A 19,333-nucleotide genomic window follows, 5' to 3' on the forward strand; every position below is an offset into this window, starting at 1 on the left:
AAAACATTATAAATAAATGTCCATTGCTCTGTAGCTACACAATAACTGTGAAAATTATATGATGGCTTGATGATGAAGAGTAAGGAAAGATTTTTATTTTGTAATCACATTTCTCAAATGTTTACAGACTAAAGACAAAACTTACAATTGACTATTCATTCCAACAATACAATAACGAACAACAACTGAGCATCCAACGCCTACCTTTGCCTTACAATAAGATGTAATTCACACATTTTTATTTATAATTAAGTAGGTTACTTTCCTTTACTATGAGTACATCCTTAAATTGATATTCCAGATATCCCAAACAAGCCCAATTGCACAACCAAGGTGTCTCCCAATAAGGGAAGGTTCCACTCTTATGTAAGTCATTCAACCTAGACAAAATGGGGCAAAAAATACACTTCTTTTAAACAGCAACCATGTTTTGTGTAACAATATTTTAATGCCTTTACAGCAGTCAATTATATTCATCATGGCACCAAAAACTATTTCTAATGGCAGTAACAAATAACTACTACTGATCCTTGAGGCAGAAATGGAGCATCTATTCATTTGCTGTCAAAGCAAAACAACAACTTGAAGTGAGGTCTCCCAGAATGTTAGAGAAGTTTGATGACACTGATATCTAAATCAGGTGATGAATTCGCAGTTTTTGCCACATTTCAGTTTTTTAAACAGATTACCTGTTTCAAAATTATTTAACTGGACAGATAAAAAATCTACTCACCTACTGGTTTGCAAGCTTTCGGAGCCAGTCGCTCCTATGGGCAGTAGGATTGTAGGGGAAGGAAGAGGGGAATGAAGGAATAGGACTGGAGAGGTCTAGAAAAAGGGGTAGATTTCAGGAAAGTCATCCAGAACTGTGGGTCAAGGGAGACTTACCATACAAGATGAGAAGGAAAGCCTCTTCCTTTCCTTTTCATCCTGAATGGTAAGTCTCCCCAGACCTGTGGTTCTGGGTGACTTTCCCAAACTCTACCCCTTTTCCTAGACCTCTCCAGTCCTTTTCCTTCACCTCTCTTCCATCCCCTTCAACCCTTCTACCTGAAGGGGGAGCCACTGGCTCTGAAAGCTAGCAAGTTACAACCATTTTTTTTATGCGTATGTTCTGCTGCCGCTTGGTGAGTAGATTTTTTTTATCCATCCAATAAAATAATTTTGTCAATAATTGATTGTTTTTGTTGTTTCACCTTTACAGACATCAGATCCAAAGAATGCAATGCAGTTGGTACTCCTCTGGTTTTTTAATTTAACATTATTTGGTCATTCCGAAACCTGAGAGGTACTAACAGCATCTTGATGATGTCTGTAAAGCGTAAACTGTTAATCTGATTAAGAAACAAAAATGGGGTTGTCGTAACACAAATAAATAACACTTGAATCCTTAGCTTTTGAAAATTTTAAAACTTCCTTACTAGAAATGAAAGACTCTGAACTCTGGATTGCATGAGGCAGAAAATGCCACTTAAGTTCTCATATTTGAGTGGAATAGCATCAATTTAACTTCTATTAGTTTCTGAATGCGCTGATTCTGCAACTGTTTGCTGAATTAATGAAAAACAGCTCCATATGAAGTGTAGAACTGTTTAGGCCACTGCTGGTTTCAGCCTATATATTAGGCTATTTTTAAGAGGTTCTGAAAACTGCCATAAATATGATAGGTACACACACACACACACACACACACACACACACACACACACACACACACACACACACACTCTGTATATAACAGAAGATGAAGAAACAAGCTTTACAAATATAAAACTGCAGATAGAGTATAAAACTTACACTATGCTGTAGAGAAGCAATGTCCAGGTGATGAAAGTGCAAGTTCGGTTGATTTAAAATGATAAGTGCACAACAATATTGTGAAAATATGGACATCCCAAAGTTGTATAATTCATTACATTCTTTGGGTTTAAGAGGATATATGTTCTGACAAATTCGAAAATTCACAAATTCATAACTGTATCCATTTGTTTGTAAACTTGCTATGTAAGCAGTCCACAAGACATCGAAGTTGTGTTAATGAGCTCTGCAGTTCCATGTGGTTCATCTCCTACGTGCTAGAGGACTCAATTCTACCCTTGACTTGGATGATCCATCCATTGTAATTATTTCATGCTTTTATTAAAACTAAAAAACTATTCTTAACCTTTTATTTGTAAAACATACGATTCAGAATTTTGAAATATGATAAAACACAAATCCTCTTAAACCCAAGGATATGTGTAATGTAATGAATTATACAGTCTCGAGATACATTTCTCACAATATCAATGGGCAGATAGCATTTTAAATCCATCTGACTTTCTATAGCAGAATGAACGTTTTATACTATATCTGTTGCTATGCATATGTAAACTTTGTTTTTCATCTTCTATTGCATACACTGTTTGTATAGCTATCATATTTATGGCAGTTTTCAAAACCGCTTCAAAAAGACCTAACACAAAGACTGTAGTGGCAGAGGACTAAAAGTTCTGCACAACAACCGGAGAAGTTTTTCATTAATTTACTTCTCCTAGGTCAAGTGCTGCTAGTTTGAAGAAATTGTTTTACAATACTTGAGATAACCAGATTGACTTCAAAAGAAATGTGCTGGACTGTGAAGAATGTGGATCACAACGTGCCAGCCAAATATCTGACAGCACCACAAACACAGCCTGCTCTAGCAGACCTGTGTCTACTGTCCATGCAGCATTCTATAAGTCTTCTGAATATGATGGACACACATTAAGGCTTAGTTTTGCCTTGTTGACCTCCTCACTGCACACAAACTTCCCATTCAACATCGTGCCACTTTCACAAATACATATCACGGACTTCTTATGATAGCCGAGTTCATCTCCACCAATGTGAGGACACCTGACTTTGTTGACCAGCACCCACATTTGACTGTCTGCAAACTCCTGTTGTTATTCTGGTCCGATTTCCACCATACACTCACCTAGTAGCCATTGCTACAATAGACATCTACACCAATATCCTACATAAACATGACCTGCTCAGCAGTGCACACCCTCAGTTGTTAGTCACAATGTGGACCCCAAGAAATTAATAATTATTATTGTCTTTCTATCTCCTTAAAGTTCTACACTCAATACTCAGTTGTTTGAGTCAGCTACACATGCTGCTATGTGCATACTTAATTTATGGCTCAAAGCCCCCAAGGGCAGTAGAGAGCCTGCACTAAGTTGCAGCACAACCAGGATTATTTTAAAAGCTAATAAGAAGATATGGGAGAGAGGTCATGTGACTGACTCCCACATCTGGCCCCAGAGACATGCTTCTTTAACTCGCTTTTGTGATTTAGTCCTGCTGTAATCTAGTGCCATGTGGCCCTGCCCTCGTTGCATGTTAGATATCCACTACGGTAGATGGCTAAAGTCACCTTCCCCTGCCTATTTTGTGGATTATGTCTGTCCCTGTCACTATTGTAACACGCATCTGCCTCAAATTCACTCTATTATTCTGTATGCACACTGTAATATCACTGTTCCTCTCTAATATCTTAACTTTCAGCCACTCACCCCTGTTGCCTATACAACTGACATATGGTAAATCTATATCATCCCTGGAGAGTCCCATTGTGGTTCAAATCTTCAATAACTGCAGACTTTTTTTCAATGTAAGGCTTCCATTTACCTCTGACAAATCACATCTTCCATTCCACCCACATCCCTCATTCACACTGTACTGTACAGCAGTTTGTTTCAAATCAAAACCTCTGATTGTAAGCCTAATACATTCTTTATTTTCAATTGATAAAATTCACTCTGTTACTTATTATGCCCCTGAAGAGGAAACTTACTAATAGGTATCAGCAATTGGTACCAGAAATGCTCAGTCTTGCTCAAAACTACTTACTTTCATCACTAAGTGAGAAGACACAGTAATTAATGCTCGGCACTTTTGTTTGGAAGAAGCACGGCCTCTAATAAAACATTCTCGGGTTTCAAGCCACGTCAAGTGGTTTACTACCCACAAGCTTTCGGCAGAGACCTCCTCTGCCATTATCAAGTGGATGACTGTCGTGTGGTTGTCATTGCTGTGCCGTCGCTCGTGACATCATTGGTGCTCGGTCCCACACCATAAATGGTAATGTTTTGGCCGAGTGACTGCTGGGCCCACTTCAACTTTCTCAACACCGGATCCCACACTGTACTCAGCTGCAATCCACTATCTATATTGAAGGTGTTGTCAGAAATTTCAAACTCTATGGCCTCATTTATCATACTATCCCAGAAGCCATTAGACCATTTAATAATAGACAACTCATCGAATGCAATTCAGTGTTAGTCTTCCAGAGCATGTTCTGCTACAGCTGACTTTTCGGGATAGCACAGACAGTAACACCTTTCATGTTCTATGTGGTACTGTTCAATAGTGCGAACAGTCTGGCCGACATAGAACTGCCCACATCCACACAATATCTTGTAAATTCCTGGTGTTCTGAGGCCTACATTGTCTTTCAAAGATTTCATTAGTTGCTAGATCTTTGCCGGAGGTCTGAAGATTGTGTCTATTTTATGCCTCTTCAGGAGCTGACTAATCTTCCCTGTTGTCAAATCACAAAACATTAAGAATGCAACCTGCTTGGTGTCTTCTTCAGAGGTCTTCTTCCTTTGAGGCTTGGATGACACTGCTTGTGAGATCTGTTTGTTGTTGTAACCATTTTCTTTAAAAACTTTGCATAAGTGGCTCAATTCTCTCAGCAAGTTTTCAGCATCTGAGATGGTTTCAGCTCGATGTACTAAGGTCCTCAGAACTGACCGTTTCTGTACTGGGTGATGGAAGCTGTGGCGTGCAGATACCAATGTGTGTGGGTGGGCTTGCAGTAAACACTATGACCTACATACCCATTGGGTTTACGGGAGACAAGCACATCCAAGAACGGCAGGGAACCCTCCTACTCTACTTCCATTGTGAAGTTGATGTGGTCATGGATGCTGTTGAGGTGCTCCAGGAACTCTTCTAACTTTTCTTGTCCATGTGGCCACATGACGGATATCACCACGGAAGCATGCATTCATACATAGCACTGCTTCTAATATATTGCTCTCAGGGAATGACAGAGAGCAGTCTTTACATACAGCCCTCCAGCCCATCCACCACCACCACCACCACCACCACCACCACCACCACCACACCCTCAATGCCCTCCCTCACCCACCAGCTGTGTATGCCCTAGCCACCTGCTACCACATGCAGGAGCTGCACTACCAGTATAAGTACTGCAATATCCACTGTAACTCAACACTTCATCAGAATAGAATAAGTATGATGTTTCCAAAATTTCATGCTTTCTTAATGTTGCCACACAGCTGGAGAGCTGAGAGCTATTCATCAGATTCAAAGAGTACACCTAGGGTAATACAATATGCAACAGTGACCTCACAAACCGATTACACACGATTTGAAATTAAAGGATAGTAACATTGTAAGAGTAACTATAACAACTTGGTACCTGAGGTAGCAGTGTTGACAGTAACTTGCAAAGGAGCTGCTAAGTCGTGCAAGGCTGAAGTACTTCGCTGTTCAAATTTTTCTTGCATATACTGCCGTAGTGTTATCCAGAACATAATTGTGTATGCAATCTGAAAATTGGAAAATGAGATTAGGCACAGGAGAATGACTTAAGTAAAATACAGTAAACAAAGAGGCAATGGTATGTATGATGCACCATCACCTCAGGAGGCATCTACATCTTCAGGCACAGAAATAGGCACAAATCTAAATTTAATTCCACTACTATACATAATGATCTATTTCTGTGTATCACTCAAATGTTATACAATTTTTGTCTTCTCTGCTGGTAACAAATTCATACCCTAGAACACAGTGAAAATGTGTAAACATACCATCAGTGGGTTACTTACTCATGGCCAAGGAAACTCCAATTTTATTCTACATCATATTTTGACCACATCTAGCGAGTATTTGTATTTTATAAAGCCTTTTTTCTTGTGATTTCATTCAAATTATGCTACACTGTTGTAGCTACCTTATTTTAAAATTCAAACTGTGAATCACATTAATAAATAAAATAATCAGTTGAGTTCTAAAATTTGTTAATCTCAACCACTTCAGGCATGAAGCCTGCACAAAAAATAGCAGCTGAATCTGAATACTTAGTGTTGATACTTCTGTCAGCATAACAGTTAGTTCTTGTGAATGAATATTTTGCATTATCTCCCATCTCTAATAAAATACCAGATAAGAAAATAATGAAACAACTACATGAAAAACAAAATAACTTGTTTCTAAGATACTAGGCATTCAAAGTGATCTTTTAATGGATAAATTATTGCAATTATACAATTTCATAACATGACCAGCACACAGCCAAAGCAACAAAGTAAGAGCGACACTGTTTTACTAATTTTGTAAATCTTAGTGCCCCAGTTTAAAAACTACAATTAATTAACCATAACATTATGTGCAGATCTTCTGTGACACACTTTCCAAAACATCAATACTTTAAACAGATGAAAGGTACATAAAGATGTTCATACACACTCTTCAGAACATGGGATTAGTTTCCATGTATAATACGAGGGAGTGCTGAAAAGTAATACCTCTGAATTCTTTATTTGAAAACTCTTAAAACTCTGTAAAGAAAACAATGTTATTAACATTTTACATCATTAGTCTTCGAGTCTACATATTTATTTCTCGACACAGTCACCCTGGTGATGAACACTTTTTCCCCAACAAGAGACCACTTTGTTGATACCATCACTGCAGAATGTCTGTCTGTTAATGGAACCACAACCTCACTTCTGCCTGTATGTACTGCTTCAACACTACCAAGGTGAAGCACTTGCTGGTGCTCTTTAAGTTTTGTAAACAGATGAAAATTGGATGGAACCATGTTGGTACTGTATGCAGGATGATCAATGACAGTGAAACCAAAGTATCAGATTGTTGCAGATGTCGCAGCACTTGTATTTGGTCTGGCAGTGTCATTCTGAAGGAAGTATGCTCCAAATATGGAAGAACTCTTCAAATTCATGAAGCGTTATTACGGCACACTGTTTCTCATGCACCAACATTGTTGTTTTACACACCACCATGTTACAAGTTACAATTTGGAGCCCTCTAGCTGCACATAGTTGCAACCTGAGTCAGCAAAGCGTTACAGTCTATTGAGTATTATGCATGACCTTACTACCTCAACCAATATTGAGAAATGAATAAAAAATTTGAGGGCATTACTTTTCAGCACATCCTCATATATACACTTGGTGACTATTTCTTCCAAGCATTATTCAGTATAACTGTACTCTGCAACCTACATAGATCTGTAATCGTTCTGTGCTCAAGCCTCTTAGCAATTTCCTATTTCTATAGGAATATAACACTTGTGACAAAGCATAACATTTATTTTTACCAGTGATAATTTTATGAACTGTGTAGTTTTGCCTCTGTTCTCTAGTATCTGTGTTTTGATCACAGGGAAGAAGGCATTCGATTTAACATACTTCCTGTCTGCCATTAGATGAGAAAGGATGCACAGTATTTGTCACAAGTATCTAGTTCTCTTGGCTTGAATGGAGACAGGAATTGATGAAAATAATTTTGATGAAGGTGGCTGTTACACACTCTCTTAATGAATTTCAAGGTACCCTGCTGCACACAGACAGATGAAATTTTTCCAAAAGTTGTTTACTGTTTTTCTTATTTTTCATCAGTTTCATTTATTCTGAACTGTGGAGAGCAGTTTATTTTCAGGTTCTCTCACTCTCCTCCTCCTCCTCCTCCTCCTCCTCCTCCTCCTCATGAAATTTCATTCTTTCACTAATGTAATTGCCTTTTCTAATGACCACACATTCATGGTGTTTGTACATTGTTTTTTCCTAGTATGTCTTTAAGCCAGTTCAAAACACATCTTCACATTTCATCCAACCATTATGTGGTCAGTTTCATTGTAATAAGGAGTTGGAAACTCTATTGTTAATCTACTTTCGTTCATTCTTGTAATAAGCCCATATAATTACTTTAATCTCTTCTTGCTCATTATGAATGTTACTTTCAATCAAACCTGTAGATATACACATTTTTTCTCTTTCTGTAAAGTCTGAGTTACATTGGAGTGACCACAAGTAAACAAGCACCAGCAAATTAGAATTCTCTCTGGTGCAAATGCAACCTGTGTGCAAGTGGACACCATGCAATCATGTTCAGTTCGCATTCATATCTGCATGCTTGTATTTTGCCAGTTGTAGGTTTTTCAGCAAAGCACCAAAGGAAGTTCACAAAGAGCGTTTGTTGCAGTTTTGCAAGTGAACTTGGTTGTTGACATTACTTGTGCAAGTGATGGAGTGGTCTGAAGAGAATGAAATGTTTCTGATAACGGAATATAGATGTCATACGTCCTTGCGAGACCCACAGAAAAAATGGCAACAAAAAAAAAAAAGATTCGTGGAAAATATCTGAAGCATAGAAAAATCCAAATTGGGACAAGAAAAAGATAATAAATTCATTAGATGCTTTCATCAAGTGGAAATGGAGGCAATAGCACAAAATTAAATTATTAAAAAGTACCAGTACAGTAAAATTTCTTGAAAGTAAACAAGTGTCTATATGTATGTATTTGCTGATTAAAATTAAAAATTGTTTAATTATTTTTAAGTTTTTTTTTCCACTCTTGCAGTTCATGTGCTTAATATAGTTCCTCATTCTCTGAAGTGAATTATGTTTGCTGTCAAACCATGCAGTATTTGGAAGTACACAACAGAAAAGCCATTCACAAGGACTCACTAAGGTTTAGTTTGGCAAACCAAAACCTAGATGTGACTGGCTAAGCTCCTCGAGAGCTGTACATTTAGCATCATCTAAATATGATAATTTTATGGAATTAATACAGAGAACATTGCATCACCTTTCTTCTCCTACCATTTCTGTGTCACCATTTGAGAATAAAATTTTATAAATTCATTCATACACATTTTGAAAACTCAGATAACAGATTTGAAGGTGACATTGGGCATTCAAGTGAATTTAATGAACGTAAATATTTTTGGATGAACTATATTCCAAAACATAACAAAACATTAAGAAGAAAAAAGATATTAACAGAAAAGTAGCCCAAGATGTCAAAGCTTATACATTTAACATATCAATCATTTATTACTCGTAATAATATTTCAACACTAATTTCATAATCTCTAATTTGTATAACTTCATCATGTAAAACAATGACTTTAATCCAGTAAGGTTAAATACCTTTATTAATAGTGGTTCACAAGCTAACCCATCCGGTTTCTCGAAGCCAATTTGTTTCAGATTAACTCCTTTGACTTCCTGAGGCAACTCCGAATCATTTAAATCCATTCCATAAATATATTGTGCTATGAGCAGAAGCTCTGCATAAAAAACTAAGAATGGGGAGCTGCGCAACATAGCTCTGCGCTGATTTGGGAACATCCACAGTAAACTTGCCCATAACAGTAAAACAAATGTCAGCCAACTGTGGTGTGTAATACTCCATGCCTGAAAATTAAATTCATCATATTACTTTACTGAACTATAAGAAAGTCTTTACAAGCAACTTCAGTTATCAAAATTATGCTAAGAAAAGTGCAACTCCATGCAGCCCATTCCTTCAGGATATTTAACATAAATATAACCATCAAAAAGCATATATAAAGTTTTAGGTCTCTGGAAATGAAATAGACTAATATTTCACTTTATTTAGTTGATTTTTATTTAATTGTAATAAATATACACAGAGCACATGATTATACAAATCTTTATTAACAGCAAGGAAATGAAAGCTGTGTAGTGTAGTCAAGGATTAAGCATATTTAGTTCTAGTACTAGGGTTAAAAAACAGAAAATAAATTTATCTTAACTCATTCATTTATTATAAGAATTCCGTAACATCTTAAACAATTGACATTTAGTACGAGACAGTTAAAATATAAACCAACACCAAATTCCTCACATAGATATACAAAAATTTAAGCACTGTATTGCATTGCACTATAACATCCGACAGGAGTGTCATCACGTGTTAGTGCAGGATTAAGTGTTTGCTTAGTGTTGGTGGTGCAGTACCACATGATATAGCCAAGTGAACCATGGTTGCCAAAGCAATTCCTTGCCCAACTGTCAAGGGCACAGTGCTTTTCTGCATGTTTCCTGCTAATTATATGTATTCCTTTTATTCCTAATTTTTGTGAATATTTCATTTCATGTTCGCTCCTTACTGATTAATTGTTACAAAGTTGCTACAGGTTAACTAGTTCGCTTTTAGAAGCAATTCTGCTTTCTGCAAAGCATCAGTGCATTAAAGTACAATATCGCTCTTCTATCGATAAGGAAGCATGTCAGTAGATGACGAACCCACAATGAAGCCCATATATCTCCAGATGAGTGTGTGTTTGTCAGTTCTGGTTATGGTTATGAGCACATGCAAATCAGCCAAAGTCCAGCCAAAATTGACAAGTAGTGACCCCCAACATGACACGTTAACTGGAAGGAACTGAACCATAGCTGATTTTTATAAAGTTTACAGAATGTTTGAAGAACTGTCAGTGTTATGACTAGTGGTCCACTTGCCTCTGTTTTGGCCCAATAACCCACTCCTATGGTTTGTACAGGTGAAAGCAAGTTTCTGTTATGCTGGAATCATGGCTGCCCTCAAAGTGAGCCAACTGGATCGTCACTTTGTGACTGAAATGCAAGGCATCACAGGGTCCCCAGAGGCGAATTCCTGTGGGAAACTCAATCCAGAATGATATGGAGAGTCACTGCCAACAGAAGGATAGAGTATACCAAGTTCTTCCACAAGAGGATATTGGGGACTATAAGCCTTTGCAATATCTAACAAATATCCAGCAAGGGAAACACCCCATCGCACTCCCCTCAGATTTAGTGGTAAGATGGCCCAGTGGACAACCCATCAAAAACTGAACACAGATTAAGCACGAAAAAAGGTAGAAGGTGCATTGAACTGTGAAAAAAGAAGCAAAATAGTGAATGGTCCCAGCTCAAGATGTGCAATATCAAGCAATTCTGAACAGTCAGTGTATCGTGGTTGTGTGGTCACTGTGTTGGACTATGAAGGGTGAGATCCATGTTCAAATCTCCCTTGAGTCTCATTTTTTCTTCTTCCTCTTCTTCTGCTTCTGCTTCTTCTTCTTCTTCTTCTTCTCCTCCTCCTCCTCCTTCTCCTCCTTAGAATTATAAACTGTCCATCTGATTACTGACTCCAAATGGACATACCTTCTACTTGTTTTACACAGGTACCAGATGTTATGATTCTTGCATTCGATTTTGCAAGTTCTGACTCTTGAATTCCTTTGTTGTAATGTAGTTTACACCCATTTATTTATTGTTTTCATTTCTATGAGAGGTCTCTGCGGCATCTCGCCTCCTACCACTATTCATCACACTTACTTGCAACAGTAATACACACATCAAAAAAGTTTTGCATCACCTTGGTTCAGAGTGTTCCGGAACCTGTACACAAAATTGGAATTGAGATCAACATAAGCATAGTTTCCGCCCTTTTTATTGCTCATGAAAACTACACACTGCATGTTGTACCACCATACAGCCAGGCCTTCAGAGGTGGTGGTCCTCATTGCTGTAAATACCAGTACCTCCAATACCCAGCAGCATGTCCTCTTGCACTGATGCACGCCTGTATTCATTGTGGCATACTATCCACAAGTTCATCAAGGCACTGTCGGTCCAGATTGTCCCACTCCTCAACGGCGATTCAGTGTAGATCCCTCAGAGTGGTTGGTGGGTCACATTGTCCATAAATAGCCCTTTTCAATCTCTCCCAGTCACATTCGATAGAGTTCATGTCTGAAGAACATTATGGCCACTCTAGTCGAGCGATGTCGTTATCCTTAAGGAAGTCATTCGTAAGATGTGCATGATGGGGGTGCAAATTGTCATCCATGAAGATGAATGCCTCGCCAATATGCTGTTGATATGGATGCACTATCGGTTAGAGAATGGCGTTCACATATTGTACAGCAGTTACTGTGTCTTCCATGACCACCAGGTGCGTACATCGACCCCACATAATGCCACCCCAAAACAGCAGGTAACCTCCACCATGCTGCACTCACTGGACGGTGTGTCTAAGGCGTTCAGCCTGACTGGGTTGCCTCCAAACACGTCTCCGACGATTGTCTGGTTCAAGGCGTATGCGACACTCATCGGTGAAGAGAACGTGATGCCAATCCTGAGCGGTCCATTCGACATGTTGTTGGGCCCATCTGTACTGCACTGCATGGTGTCGTAGTTGAAAAGATGGACCTCGCCATGGACGTCAGGAGAGAAGGTTGGTTGGGTTAAAGATTAAAGGGACCAAACTACAAAGGTCATCGGTCCCTTGTTTCATAAAAACACAGAGCACAGGGAAACTATCCACCAGTCAAGCGAAGCACTAAAAGAAAAACTCCAGGGGAAGAAAAGCCCTATGGTCCATTGTAAGACAACACGGAAAACAGAGCACAGCAACAAAAACAACATAGAGAACAAAGTCAGAAGGAACGAAAGCCGCACAGCAGAGGACTGTAGCTGGCTGATCACGAAAATAATAGGATGAGCCAGCCACACTGCAACACGTTAAAACCTCCAGCCCAACAGCGTAGGGTGGAGTCGAATTACAACACAAAACTAATTAAAAGAGACAGCTCAAAAGAGGGTGATGTTACAAAAGTTAAATGGACCTATAAAAGCCACTTGCGCGAATAAAACTTAAAACCCGATCTGCCATAGAGACATTGTCACCTAAAAGAGATGATAAAGCACCCTGGAGATTAAAAGTTCGCCTGAGGGCGGTTAAAAGAGGACAGTCCAACAATATATGGGCCACCGTCATATTCGCACCACAGCGACAATGAGGGGGGTCCTCTCGACGCAGCAGATGACCATGTGTCAGCCAAGAGTAGCCAATGCGGAGCCTACACAGAACAACAGAATCTCTGCGAGAGGCCCGCATGGAGGAACCCCACACAGTCGTTGTCTCCTTTACCTGCCGCAGCTTGTTGGGTGCAGACAGAGTGCGCCATTCGTCGCCCCACAACCCAAAGACCCGACGGTGCAAAACGGTTCGGAGATCAGTTTCCGGGAGGCCGATCTCCAACGGCAGTTTGCGGGTAGCCTCTTTGGCTAACTTGTCGGCGAGTTCGTTTCCCGCGATCCCAACGTGTCCCGGGGTCCATATGAACACCACCGAACGACCACACTGTTCAAGAGCGTGGATGGACCCCTGGATGGCACCAACAATGGGATGGCGTGGGTAGCACTGGTCAAGAGCCTGAAGACTACTGAGCGAGTCACTGCAAATGACGAAGGACTTTCCAGTGCTGGTACGAATATGCTCAAGGGCACAAAAAATGGCTGTCAGTTCTGCGGTGTAAACACTGCAGCCTTCCGGCAAGGAGCGCTGGTCGACATAGTCCGCATGAGCATAAGCGTACCCCACACGGCCATCAACCATCGAGCCATCGGTATAGATAACCTCCGAGGCATGGTACTTGCCTAGGAGAGCAAGGAATTGGCGGCGCAAGACTGCAGGAGGAACTGAATCTTTCGGCCATCGGGAAAGTTCCAGCCGAAGCTGCGGCCGACGAATACACCAAGGTGGTGTATGTGGGCGGACCTGGAAAGCAGATGGAAGAGGCAAACACTCGAGTTCATTAAGGAGCGACCAAACACGGATCCCAAGTGTATGGCCTGATCGTGGCCGCTGGTGTGGGATATGGACTGCCGCATTTTCGAAAAGGAGACGATAGTTAGGGTGACGGGGCGAACAACGGACGTGGGCCGCATAGTTGGCTAACAGTTGTTGACGCCGAATACGAAGTGGAGGAACCCCAGCCTCAGCAAGGAGGCTATGAACAGGACTGGTGCGAAATGCTCCTGTCGCCTGTCGAACCCCGCAGTGGTGAACGGGATCCAGCAGTTGCAACGCTGAGGGTGATGCTGAGCCATACGCCACACTCCCATAATCCATTCGGGACAGCACAAGGGCTTTGTAGAGCTGCAGCAGCGTGTTACGGTCTGCACCCCAAGTTGTGTTGCTTAGGCAGCGGAGGGCATTCAGATGCTGCCAGCACTGACGCTTGAGCTGACGAATATGTGGAAGCCAAGTAAGCCGGGCATCGAACAGCAATCCCAGAAAACGGTAAGTGTCAACAACCCTGAGCATGGCATCCTGAAGATAGAGCTCAGGGTGGGGATGGACAGTACGACGCCGACAAAAGTGCATAACACAGGTCTTCGCAGGAGAAAATTGAAACCCATGGGCTAGGGCCCACGCCTGCGCCTTGCGTATGGCTCCCTGCAACCTACGTTCTGCAACACTAATGGTGGAGGAGCTGAAAAAGATGCAGAAATCGTCAGCATATAACGTGGGTGAGACAGACGACCCTACTGCTGCTGCAAGGCCATTAATGGCCACAAGGAAAAGGGGCACGCTCAATACAGAGCCCTGTGGAACGCCGTTCTCCTGGATATGAAGTGAACTATGGGATGTGCCAATTAAAACGCGGAATGTCCGAATAGATAAAAAATTCTGAATAAAAATGGGGAGAGAGCCCCGGAGACCCCACCCGTGCAACGTGGCGAGAATATGGTGCCGCCACGTCGTGTCATATGCTCTGGAGAGATCGAAAAAGACGGAGACGAGATGTTGGCGCCTGGAAAAAGCAGTGCGGATTGCAGACTCAAGAAAGACCAAAGTATCGGCAGTGGAACGGCCCTGACGGAAGCCGCTCTGGCACGGAGCCAGAAGACCCCGAGTCTCGAGTAGCCAACACAGCCGTCGACTCACCATGCGTTCCAAGAGCTTACACAGAGTATTTGTCAAGCTGATGGGCCGATAGCTATCCACATTAAGTGGGTCCTTACCAGGCTTCAGCACCGGAATGACGGTACTCGCCCGCCACTGCGACGGAAAGACACCATCGCCCCAAATGCGGTTGAAGATGGCAAGAACACACCGCTGACAGTCCGGGGAAAGGTGTTTGAGCATCTGATTGTGGATGCCATCTGGCCCAGAGGCTGTATCGGGGCACTGTGCCAGGGCGCTCTGCAGTTCCCACAAACTAAATGGGGCGTTATACGCCTCAGGGTGGCGAGAAGCAAAAGAAAGCCGTTTGCCTTCCTCCCGGCGTTGGAGCGCGCGAAACGCGGGCGGGTAATTCCCGGACGCAGAGGCCCGAACATAGTGCTGAGCGAAATGCTCTGCGATTGCATCGGCATCAGTAGATACCACCCCGTTGATGGTAAGCCCTGCGACACCTGTAGAGTGCTGCAATCCAAAGATGCGCCGAATCTTCATCCACACCTGGGAGGGTGAAGTACGGTAACCAATGGTGGAAACGTACCGCTCCCAGCACTCCTGTTTCCGCCTTTTGATGAGCCGCCGTGCCTGAGCACGGAGACGTTTGAAAAAAATGAGGTTCTCCAAAGACGGGTGCCGCTTATGTCGCTGAAGAGCCCGCCGACGTTCTTTAATGGCTTCAGCGACCTCTGGAGACCACCAAGGCACTGATTTTCGCCGGGGCACCCTAATAAACGAGGAATGGTACGTTCCGCAGCGGAAACAATCGCTGCAGTCAGTGTCTCAACCGCCACATCGATGGTACCGTGGGGGAGAGAGTCAACAGTGGCAGCAGAGCAGAACGTGTCCCAGTTTGCCTTGCTAAATGCCCATCTAGGCGAGCGCGCAAAGGAGCAACGCTGTGGTAGTGAAAGGAAGATCGGAAAATGATCACTACCACACAAGTCCTCGTGGATTCTCCAGTGGACCGATGGTACAAGCCCTGGGCTGCACAACGACAGATCTATGGCCGAGAACGTGCCATGCCCCACACTGAAATGTGTGGCAGCACCAGTGTTTAAGAGGCAGAGGTCGAGTTGGGAGATGAGATTCTCGACCTCCCTGCCTCGGCCAGTAACCTTCGTTCCACCCCACAGGGGATTGTGGGCGTTAAAATCCCCCAGGAGAAGAAAAGGCGTGGGGAGTTGGGCGACAAGTGCAGCCAAGTCGGTCAGGGAGACTGTACCACCTGGAGGGAGATAGACACTGCAGACGGTGATGTCCTGGGTAGTTCTTACACGTACAGCCACAGCTTCCAATGATGTTTGAAGGGGCACAGGAGCACTATATACAGAGGTAAGGACATACACGCAGGCTCCACCTGACATACAATTGTAAGTGCTACGGTTGCAGTAACAACCCCTGTATCCACGAAGGACAGGGGTCCGCATTGCTGGGAACCAGGTTTCCTGTAGGGCAATGCAGAAAGCAGGTGTCAGGCTTAGAAGCTGCCGTAGCTCAGGGAGATGGCTAAAATAACCGCCACAATTCCACTGGAGGATTGAACAAAGCGTGTCCGGTAGGGGCATTCAGGCACAGAAAAGGCAAATTACTTGGCAGGGTCACATGCTGCCACCGACTGAGCGACGGACGTCACTACGGCCATCGTTTCTGAGGAGACGGCGAGATCCAGGTCATCAGGGGACGCAAAGAGCTCGACCTCGTCCTCAGAGGCTGAGCTGACAGGGAGCGTTGGTGCGGGAACCACTGGGTCCTTATCCTTCTTGGAGAGCTTCCTCTTCTCTCTCTTGTCTTTGGGAGGAGGGTTGGCATGCTGGGAGGGCTGTCCTGACGCATTGTCAGGAACAGAGGAAGAGCGTGAAGCCCTTCGACCAGCAGCTGGTGGCTTTTTCAGCCACTGGCTAGTGTCTTGTGAGACACTGGGGAAGTCCGTGGAAGGGACACCCCCAAGGGATCCCTTCCGAACAAGTGAGGCCGGAGGAGGCTGCTGCATCTCCGGCTGAGCAGCCGGAGGGAGCTGTCGCCCCCCCGGCTGAGGAGCCGGAGAGGGCTGTCGCCGCTCCGGCTGAGGAGCCGGAGAGGGCTGTCGCCGCTCCGGCTGAGAGGTGGGGACCAACGTCCCCGGTTGCTTAGGGCGCACTGCTCCCAAACTCGGTGTTTTGGGAGCAGTGGAAGAGAGAGCGGCCTGTCCCAGCGGTGGGGCAGACGTTACTTGATTTCTCTGAGGGCCAACAGAAAAGGGAGTCTGTGCAGGAGCTGGTGGCGGCAGTGTGACGGTAGCGTAACTCCTCAACATAGGTGTGGGGTTGAGTCGTTCTAATTTCTTCTTTGCCTCTTGGTAACTTAAACGGTCCAAGGTCTTAATTTCTTGTATCTATCTTCCGCTCTCGTTGATAGACTGCACAGTCTGGTGAGCAGGGAGAATGATGCTCCCCACAGTTAACGCAGGTGGGAGGCGGAGCACATGGAGCATTAGGATGCGGAGGTCGTCCACAATCACGACACGTGGGGCTGGAAGTGCACCTGGAGGACATGTGTCCGAATTTCCAGCACTGGAAGCATCGCATAGGGGGCGGGACATAGGGCTTGACATCGCACCGGTATATCATGACCTTGACTTTCTCAGGCAAGCAGTCGCCCTCAAAGGCCAGGATGAAAGCACCGGTAGCGACCCTATTATCCTTTGGCCCCCTAAAGACACGACGGACAAAGTGTACACCTCGTCGTGCCAGGTTCTCACGTAGCTCGTCATCAGACTGTAGCAGAAGATCTTTATGAAAAATAATCCCCTGGACCAAGTTTAACGTCTTATGGGGAGTGACAGTAACGGGGATGGCACCGAGCTTCTCACAGGCGAGTAATGCCTGGGACTGCGCAGATGAAGCTGCTTGTATCAAAATGGCCCCGCTCCTCATTTTGGAAAGAGACGCCACTTCCCCAAACTTATCTTCGAGATTGTGCACGAAGAAAAGAGGCTTAGTCCCCAAAAACGAATCCCCATCAGTTCTGCTGCATACAAGGTATCGTGGCGAATACGGCTCCTGTCTGTCTGCAGCCCTACGTTCCTCCCATGGTGTGGCTAGGGAAGGGAACGACTTCGGGTTATACGTCACAGCGTTAAATTCCACCTTACCACGCTTAGAGACATTGGCGGTCGGGCGACCACCAGATTGAGATTTCACCCGCTTCATTGCGGGGCATCCGCCCCGATGCCACCCACTCCGACCAGGGGCTCTCCCCACGGGCGCCACCCAGCCACAGCAAAGGCCACCTGGCAGGATGGCCATTGCCGGGAGTCCCGATGCCCCAGAGAGACGAGCATCTACTCCTTGGCTTACGTGGGGAGGAGTCAGCTCAGGCATCGGCAGTACGATCCCTGTGTTGTCAGGGGGCTACAACCTAGAGGGTACATGACGACCCCACCACAACGGGCTGGCTACCGTGCTGGATTTTGGGTGCCATGGGTAGTCCATAGTGATCGTAGGTGCTGGCGGTGACGCACTAAGGGCGGTACTTACACAATACATCATGTGTCTATGCCCAAAATGAGGGATGGAGGGTGCAGGTACGACGCAAAGACGATCAAGAGTGCCAAGGTCATAGGGCACAGAGGACTGATGGTGCACCACGTAAGGTGTCCTTCCCCAAAAGGCTCGTACTTCTGTGGAATTTGGAAAAATGGAGGTCAAACCCTGATGGGGACCATCACATTAAGGCCAAAACGTGTGAGACTCCTTTTAGTCGCCTCTTACGACAGGCAGGAATGCCGCGGGCCTATTCTTACCCCCGAACCCGGAGGGGGCTCAGGAGAGAAGTTGCGTATCATGCAGCCCATTGTGCACAATTTGAGTCTTAACACGATGTCCAGTGGTTGCACAAAAAGCATTATTCAACACGGTGGTGTTGCTTTCAAGGTTCCTCCGAGCCATAATCCGTAAGTAGCGCTCATCCACTGCAGTAATAGCCCTTGGGCGGTCTGAGTGAGGCATGTCATCAACAGTTCCTGTCTCTCTGTATCTCCTCCATGTCTGAACAACATTGCTTTGGTTCACTCTGAGACATCTGGACACTTCCCTTGTTGAAAGCCCTTCCTGGCATAAAGTTACAATTCGGACACTGTCAACTGTGGTATTGACCGTCAAGACACGGTTGAACTACAGACAACACGAGCTACGAGCTATGTACCTCCTTCCTGGTGGAATGACTGGAACTGATCGGCTGTCGGATCCCCTCTGTCTAATAGATGCTGCTCAAGCATGGTTGTTTAGTTACATTGGAAAAAAAATGAGCTGTGAGAGAGATTTAAAAATGGCTGTTCTTCTTCATAGTCCAACACCGTGGCCACACAACTGCCATGGTGTGACTATTCAAATTCACTTGTCATTACACATCTTGATCTTGGACCATTAATTGTTTTTATTTTTCTTCTTTTGTTACAGTTCAGTACACTTTCTTCCTGTTTTCATGCTTTACCTGTGTTCAGTTTTTGACGGCTATCCACTG

At 43.8% G+C, this 19,333-nt stretch overlaps 1 protein-coding gene across 1 annotated transcript in view; it reads right to left on the reverse strand.

The window, feature by feature from the left end:
* The window catches only part of LOC126485089 (piezo-type mechanosensitive ion channel component), a 699,946-nt gene that overhangs the window by 407,792 nt on the left and 272,821 nt on the right, over nt 1-19,333 (reverse strand). Inside the window, exons 12-13 of the mRNA XM_050108694.1 lie at nt 9,241-9,507; nt 5,480-5,609 (exon numbers count right to left, since the gene is read on the reverse strand). Coding sequence (XP_049964651.1) covers nt 5,480-5,609; nt 9,241-9,507 — 397 coding nt within the window. The remainder of the gene's footprint in view (nt 1-5,479; nt 5,610-9,240; nt 9,508-19,333) is intronic.

This window comes from Schistocerca serialis, chromosome 6 (genome assembly GCF_023864345.2).
Source record: "Schistocerca serialis cubense isolate TAMUIC-IGC-003099 chromosome 6, iqSchSeri2.2, whole genome shotgun sequence".
NCBI classification, from domain to species: domain Eukaryota; kingdom Metazoa; phylum Arthropoda; class Insecta; order Orthoptera; family Acrididae; genus Schistocerca; species Schistocerca serialis.